Source organism: Pantherophis guttatus, chromosome 5 (genome assembly GCF_059756535.1).
Source record: "Pantherophis guttatus breed Tessera chromosome 5, ASM5975653v1, whole genome shotgun sequence".
In the NCBI taxonomy this organism is placed as follows: domain Eukaryota; kingdom Metazoa; phylum Chordata; class Lepidosauria; order Squamata; family Colubridae; genus Pantherophis; species Pantherophis guttatus.
In genome coordinates, this window is record NC_142067.1 from 22,056,197 (window position 1) to 22,064,603 (window position 8,407).

At 39.4% G+C, this 8,407-nt stretch overlaps 1 protein-coding gene across 1 annotated transcript in view; it reads right to left on the reverse strand.

Annotated features, from left to right (window-relative positions):
* Window positions 1-7,184, reverse strand: part of MICU2 (mitochondrial calcium uptake 2) — a 72,403-nt gene extending 65,219 nt beyond the window's left edge. Inside the window, exon 1 of the mRNA XM_034410238.3 lies at window positions 1,407-7,184. Coding sequence (XP_034266129.2) covers window positions 1,407-1,649 — 243 coding nt within the window. The 5' untranslated portion in view covers window positions 1,650-7,184. The remainder of the gene's footprint in view (window positions 1-1,406) is intronic.
* Window positions 7,185-8,407: the final 1,223 nt, after the last annotated feature.

Here is an 8,407-nt window from a genome sequence, read left to right on the forward strand (position 1 = left end):
CCACCACTGGTGGAAACTGATCAAGGAGAGAAGCAACCTAGAACGAAGGAGAAATTTCCTGACAGTTAGAACAATTAATCAGTGGAACAACTTGCCTCCAGAAGTTGTGAATGCTCCAGCACTGGAAGTTTTTAAGAAGATGTTGGATAACCATTTGTCTGAAGTGGTATAGGGTTTCCTGCCTAAGCAGGGGGTTGGACTAGAAGACCTCCAAGGTCCCTTCCAACTCTGTTATTCTATTTGTGACTTTCCAACCTAGCGCCCCGCTCCGTATGTGCTACTACTCCAACTCCCAGCATCTGCACACACACACACTACAGCAACCATAAAATAGAATAGAATAACAAGAGTTGGAAGGGACCTTGGAGGTCTTCTAGTCCAACCCCCTGCTTAGGCAGGGAACCCTACACCACTTCAGACAAATGGTTATCTATTTTGTTGGTCACGGATGATGGGAGCTGTAGTCCTTCACATCTGGAGACAGCAGGCCAAGAGAGAACTTGAATAAGAAATCTCCAGCATATTAAACATTATTTAATATTACATACATTGACAGCAGCCCACAAAAAAACAGCCTTGGTGGCGCAGCAGACTAAAGTGCTGTTAAAGTAGCACTTAGCTGCCAGCTGCCTGCAATTACTGCGAGTTCAAATCTCACCAGGCTCAAGGTTGACTCAGCCTTCCATCCTTTCGAGGTAGGTAAAATGAGGACCCGGATTGTGGGCGCCAATAAGCTGACTTTGTATAAAAAAGAACACTGCTTAGGGGGCCCCCGAAAGCCCTACTAAGCAGGTATATACAAAAGTATGAAGGCTATTGCTTAACACATTGTAAGCCGCCCTGAGTCTCCGGAGAAGGGCGGCATATAAATCGAACCAATAAATAAATAAATAAATAAATAATCTATGCGCAAAATTGGAAGAAGGAAAATTTGCCATCAGAAGAAGATTTAATTAGAAAAAAATTTAGAATGCACAGAGATGGACAAATTAACAAAAGAACTCAAGGAGAAAGAGGATACAGAACATTACAAAGTGGGGTGTCGATGGTATGAATGTTTGGAGAATAGGAAAAATGAGAAAGAGGAATAAAGGAAGGAGAGAGGGGGGAAAAATGTTGAAGATCAAGTTACAATGTAGACGAAATAAAGAAAGATGGAAAATAATTGTTGCATAAGACAAAGTTAAAATATGTGTAAATAGCAAGAAAGGATCACTTCGAAATAGCTGTAGGAAAAAGGGATATGTATATAAATGTTGTGTGTTTTGTGTCTTGTTTTAATGTATTCAAAATAAAAAACTTCTTAAAAGAAAAAAATATCCAGCATGAAATAATCCCTCCCTCCCCCCCATCATTCTTCCTGCAAACACTAATAATGGCATTTCAATAGCAGTTTCCCCACTCACCTGCGCCAGGACCAGGAAGAAGCCGCCGGTCCCCTCCCGCCCGCTCCACCCTCTGCAGGAGCCCACCAAGGCGCCTCCTCCGAGCAGGGAGGCGGTTGCGAGCCACGGTCCCGTCCAGCCTTTGCGCCCTCGGAAGCTGCCAAGCACGAGCGCCCCGCGCCTCCCGCAATTGCGGACCAGAGCGGCCCAAGCGGCACCCCACGCCGCCGCCATTTTCCCGGAAGTAGAAAGAATCGGTGACATCAATCCGTAAACATTGAGTAGTTAGAGAGCCACCCACAGTTCTCAGCTTCCGGGTTCGCTTCGGATATTCCGTATTCTTGTTCCATCAAGGGCTGTCGTCGGGAAAAACAGCCACAACGGAGGCACACAATAAAGGCAGGTTCTTCCTTTCTGGCATAGGTCTTCGTTGCTGGTGAGAACGAGTTTCAAAAAAACTCGCCTTTTCAATATTTTAATGGTCAACCAATCTAGATATGTTTTGCAAGGTGCATTGAATGCTTTGGGTATAATTTTGAGTTGAGGGGTTTTGCATGGGAAAGAGGTTTGAAGCAGTACTTTAAACAGTAGTTTTGCTGGAACCTGATTAAAAACAAGAATTAAAATGCCCAGCTCAAACACTAGCAGCGGGCGATTTTACAGGGAGATGGTGAAAAAAAAGCAAGTCTGACCAATAGTAGTGGAATAAGTTAAAAAAAAAAGCATGTATTCATTATTGTTATGGTTGGTTGCATAGACAGATGTTTGGACTGTCTTTGGCATTTTTTTCCTACCTTATCGAGTCCATCCCAAGGACCTGGAGTAAATCGATGTTATTTAATAATATTAAAGGTATCATCGCATGATGTAATTATTATTTTGGAGCAGAAACATCTAGGTCGATGGGCTCCATTACCACGTACATAATATAATTATTCTAAAGGGAGGTTGTTGAAAGGGATTTGGAAATCAACTTTGTGGAGAACAAAAGGTTACCTCTAATTTTTCTAGCTCTTTCGGGGGAAAAAAAACCAAAACAAAACACACGTTCTCTTGCTGCGCATGCGCTATTTCAAGAGCGCGTGCAGGTGATTCTAAGGCTGAGCTAGATGCTTAATTAGGCCAAGTAAACAGCTGCTGATCTCCAACATTAAGCTTAGGTTTTTTTAATGGCTTAATTTTTTTGTGTTAATGCATGGTTCAATATACTGAATTAATCTAGGAAGTAGGGATTCCCCCCCCCCAATAGCCAAAATAAGCATCTGTTGTGCAGCAGCTATACATTTTGTGCATGCAGATAACTGTGGTCTAATGGCATTGTCTTCACCGATGTGAATGCCAATTTTGAAGTACTACGAGAATTAAAAATCACCCCGAGGGGTTTCCCTCTGCTGCATGGAATTGTTTGGTCCCTCTCCTTGAGTCGCAGAAAGCTTGATCCTTGATTTCCTTCCAAGATAAACCACAACACCTAGCATTATTTACTGAATAGCATTGGAATGAAAAAGGAATTACTGCAGTTAAGCTTGTCTTACTTGTGGACTGGGATAAGTTAAAAGTAATATGATGGGGACTTGGCAAAGAAAAAGTTGGTATCAGGCAAATTTCTGCCATCATTGACTGCAGGTGGGGACATGGCCGCTCTTAAATTGTTGATCTCCAGGGCATCAGGTTTGAATAACTGTTCAAAATCACATCTTGCCCAGTTAACCGTAGTTTAGGGAGATAATTTCAATTTTAGGGATTCACACAGCCCACCAAATAAATCGTAAATTAACTACATGAATAGCATTTAAACAACACATTTAGGCTAAAATGTGGTTGGCTAGCTTGTAGACTTTAACTTCAGTTGGGCTCTCTAAATCAGTTTACTCCCTCCTTTCTCCTGAGAAAGGAAAGCACTGAGAAGAGAAGGAGCTCAAAAAGTACCTGCCTTTTTACCAATAAATTTTAACTTCATTTTTCCACAGAGGAACATTTCCCATTAATCCTCTGCAATCAGCTCACTGGGCCAACCTTATCATTTGATAGAGTAAGATCAGCAGTAGAGCCTGCTGAATGAGACTAGTAGCTGCTCCACTCTAAATCACTATTTCTTAAACTTGGCAACTTGAAGATGTGCAGATTTCAAGTCCCAGAATTTCCCAACCAGCATGGCTAGCTAGGGGATTCTGGGAGTTGGGAGTCCACACATGGATTTCAAGTTGCCAAGATTTAGAAACACTACTCTAAATAATCCTTCTTGTCTGATCTATTGAGGACAGAATTACATGTACCCTGAAATATCCTAGATCTCCTAAATAAGTCTGCTATCTCAGTTCTAGTGAGAATTCCTTTCCCAGGATTAATAAAAGATTCACCTGCCAATCTAGTTTGGAAGAGGTGCCTTTGTATACTTTGTCTCCCTTTCAAGCAAACTAAATAAATGTAGGTTTTCCAGCATGTTTGCCAAGGCAATATATATAGGTCCAGCTTTTTTCAAGTTTTTTAACTTTAATATAGCCAAAATACTAATTTAGTTCACAGATCATACTTAGCTTAGTAAATTGTTAGGTCTACAGTATATCCTGACAGGGTTTACAGTTATGGCTAAATGGCTAAACTAAATTATAGCATATCACAATGTCTGAATCCAAAAATCAGACATTTTCTGTCAAACTAGCAGAAATCTAATAAAGAACGCCCCAATAATGTGGCTCAGATTGAATACCACTCTCTTGCTTCTGAGAAGTTATTTCCATCTATGGAAAGCTTTTTCTTGGTAGAATACTCAGCTTGAAAAATATTCCTCTGCTTTAATAATTTTTTTCTTTTTGGCAGTCCTTTGGACCATGCGTTGTTACTCCCTTGCTTGTTTTTAATTTGCTAAGCAATTAGTCAATTAAATTGTTTTAAAGACTTGCATTTTTATAATTTTAGTCAACCACTTTTAATTCCATACAATTAGTTTATAACTTGATTTCATTATTAATTGTCAGTAACCTAATCATGTGAGGAGATAATGCCCAAAAATAAATATTACAAATATAATGTGCTGCAAAAAGCAAAACTAAAAATTCCTCTGGAACTTATAGAATATTACAATTTTCTTCTGTTGTCTATTTCCTAATATTTGCTGATGAGCTACATTTTGAAATAGAAGAAAAAAGTTGGATTATACGTAAGTATAATATGATTTGTTTGGTTTTGGTTGAAGACGGGCAATCTAGCATTAAGATTTATAAAATATAGTTTATGGCTGAGCATGTTGTACAAATCTAATGGCTGAACCATAGTTAGCCTAATGACCCTTATCATAAGTAAAGCTAGCTATTATTAACATGAATAACATTAATGGATTGGGGTATTTAGAAATCTACAATTATTATATATATAACTCTAAAAGTTATGCCTAAATTGATTAATTTTCATTTAAGAACCTATGAAGGGGCCCATTGGTCAGGCTTGTGGCCCATCTAATCTAGTCGTGGTATTTTATCAGGTACTTTACAGGTTTACAAATATGGAATGGGGGTGATAATTCTATTTAATTGTGCTCTCTAGCAACTGGTATTTAAATTCCTAGCACTTGGATTCCAGTCTAGCAAGATTACCCTATGAGATAGTCTAGACAAGAAAAAACACAATCAGCAGTACTACCTCTATATTGTAAGGTTACACTTACAGAAGCTTGCAAGACTTAAATTATTTCTCCCTTCTCTCCTTTTACTCACCAGAAAACTAGGAAAGATCTCTTCTGAAATGTTTCCCATACCTTCCCTTCTTGTGTGGGCTGAGATATCTTTTACATTCAGGTTGATTAGTCTGTGGCTCTCCCTCCAGTCTCCCAATCATTACATCTGCCCGTTTTGGGGTGACCAATTCCTGGTTATTTCTGCTTTTGGGCAGGACCTTGGTGTGGCACAAGGCAGTTACAGTAATCCGGGTTAATCTTCAGACTTCCTTCCTTCTTGGTAAAATTCTTGGGATGTTTGTGAATCTCAGTAGTGTCTCCTGTATACTAGTTTGTACATAATAATTTCATGTTTTAGACTTTTGTGTATTTGAATATTGTTATCGTTGTGGCTCATTATGGTCACTGCTAAGTTGTTCATGGTCTGCATAGTAGGCCACCTTGCCTCTGAAGATGCCAGCTGCAATTGTCGGTGAAATGTCAGGAAATCTGTTGTCTAGACCATAAGCATTAAATCCTGAAACAGAACACTTCCCAATGTCCAATCATCTTTTTTCTAAAACAATAAATTGCTGGCCATCATCATATTAAAGGGCAGCAAATTTCATAGTTGCACTGTTGCTGAATGAAGATCTTCCTTTTTACCAGTCTTGAATCTCTTCATACAGTATTTAGTTTTAATTGACAAGTTAAAGGTTGAACTTTGTTGAGAGAAAAAAAAATACAATTTATAGTCGCGCTTCCATACTAGCGGCTACATTATTCTTTTTTCAGGAGTGATGACCATGGCTGCATGTAGTATTCAAATTCTATAAGCAATCCTTATTTTATGATATTTTGTTCAGTGACCATTCAGAGTTAAGATGGAACTGAATGAAGAGACTTTGACTGGTCCTTGGAGTTCTGGCCATTGCAACATCTCCATGGTCATGTGATAACAATCCGGACATCTGAAGCCCAGGTCACACTTATGATGTCACAGCAAGCTGTAGTTATATGATTGTGATATCTGATGTTCCCTGATGGCTTCCCATAAGCAAAGTCAATGGGGAAGCCAGTAGGAAATCACAAGTCACTCCCACTTCTGTGTTTTATTGCCCACCATGGCACCCCTTGCAACATGTCTTTGCATTCTGTATCCTGCCAGTAGCATCCCCCTGTGCCATCTGCACATCTGCCCTTGCCCTGCACCTGCCCATGGCATCTACCCACCCCAGTGCCACCCATATACTCTCCCACAGTCTGTAGTGTTTTCCAGTGTTATTACCCCACTCCCACAGCACCCACACACCCATCCACGCTCTGGAATACCTCACTATGGCACCTTCTGCCCCCTCACAGTAACTGCATGTGCTCTGGGATGCATGCCTGTGACACTCCCCACTTGCTCATAGCTCTCACCTGTAGCTTTGACCTGCCACCCTGCTTGCCTGGGAATCCCAACTCTTGCCCCTTAATAACCTGCATGATCCTAAAGTTAGGATGGCAATTGGGGCTGTGTGATATGGTTGCTAAGCTGATTTCTCACCATGATTTCAACATTTCTTTTCTGATTACTTACTCATTGATAGCTCAGATCTGGATCTATGCAGAGTTTGGATTTCTTTCTTTCTTTCTTTCTTTCTTTCTTTCTTTCTTTCTTTCTTTCTTTCTTTCTTTCTTTCTTTCTTTCTTTCCTTCCTTCCTTCCTTCCTTCCTTCCTTTTTCTCTTTCTTTCTTCCGCCTTCCTTCCTTTTCCCTTTTTCTTCAGCTACTCAGTTTTCATTATGTCTGCATACTAGGACTTGCTTTCCTAATGGTAAATGACATGCTAGTGAAATAATGCTTTCCATAGCCTAAATTACATCTCCATAATATTATCATTACATTATCATTATATTTTTAAAGTTTCAGAGTTCATTGCTTCGGCTTTGTTTATATTGTAGCAGTACTCACGTTGGGAAACATCCAACCTGGCAGAGAGGAAGGATGAAGCACAGATCTGTCTAGAATCACTGCACAACCATAAAGGAGCCAGAAGTGGCCCTCCCTGAATTCCTTGGAGCCTTATCTAATTGTTCCCGAGGAAGAGCTGCCAGACGAGAGATTCCTGTATTATAGGCAAAACATAATAAAGTAATTAGTTCAAACTCCACATGTGTGGGTCTGGTTATTTGTGCCTCACCACTCACTAACCACAAGTTGAAAAAGTATCACCCTTCAGTTCTGATACTTTCTGATTAGTATTTTCCCCGACTTGTTACAATTATTGAATTACTTTTAAGCAGTTTGGGAGTGATAGAGCAATTAAAACACAAATATTGGAAAGGTTGCACATTTCTATATACATTGTATTTGCCAGTGAATCACCTCTGCAAATTATGCTATTATAAATCACTACTGAAGATGAAGAACTAATCTATTTTTTTTTCCTTTTATGCCGTTTATTAAATTTGTAATGGCTACTTACGCTATCTACCATTGATTTAATAAGGCTTTAGTAGCTGTCAATAATGAATTCATTAGTGTTATTAATAAATACTATAGGGAGCAGTCACAAATAAATTCTGTCTCCTTAGTATTCATATTTATTTTCTTAAATAATCTATTTTACCTCATCGCTTGCCTCCAAAAGATGGTAAGATAGAATTTGTCTAGTTCTTATAGTGGTTGAATCTGCACAGTGCTTAAGACTGTAATGTGGTTTGTTTTGATTTGGCTTAGTATCATGTAAATCCAGCCATTGTGGCTTATAAACCATATGTTATGGCTTGATGTGATCTGTGAATCTAGCCATCGAGTAACTGAAGAGTAATCTCTTCTCTTTTAAATAATGGAAACTTCAATTAAGGTTTTTTTTTTCCTGGATAAAAATCCTTTGTTGTTGAGGGTGTATGAGAATTAAATGAAAAATGATGTTTTCAAATAATCATTGAACACCCCTCAAAACTTTGACATCATGATTACGCAGAACGCAGAACACAAGAAGGAAATTTTACTGTATTATGAATGATTTGTGAGCTGGGCTTCACAAGCCACCCAAGCCACACAATTATAAATTGGATTTCATTGTCTTACCTCTCTGCCGTACACTCCAGCCTTGGTACATTGTGACGTCCATCTTTCTCAAAACTGAAAGAATACTCAGGAATGAAGGCGAATATATGTGTCCCAGGATAATGTTGCAGGATCCAATCTGGGTCAGTCACCTGGACCAGAGATTTTGTCTTCTGAGCTTTCAGACTTGTGCTGGAACGTCTTTCTAGAGAGAAGTTAGAAAGGCTAAAGAGAAGTTCCTTGAAGATTGGCTCAACCACGAGCCCAAAAGCTTGGAAGACAAAACCTCTGGTCCTGATGACCAACTCAGATT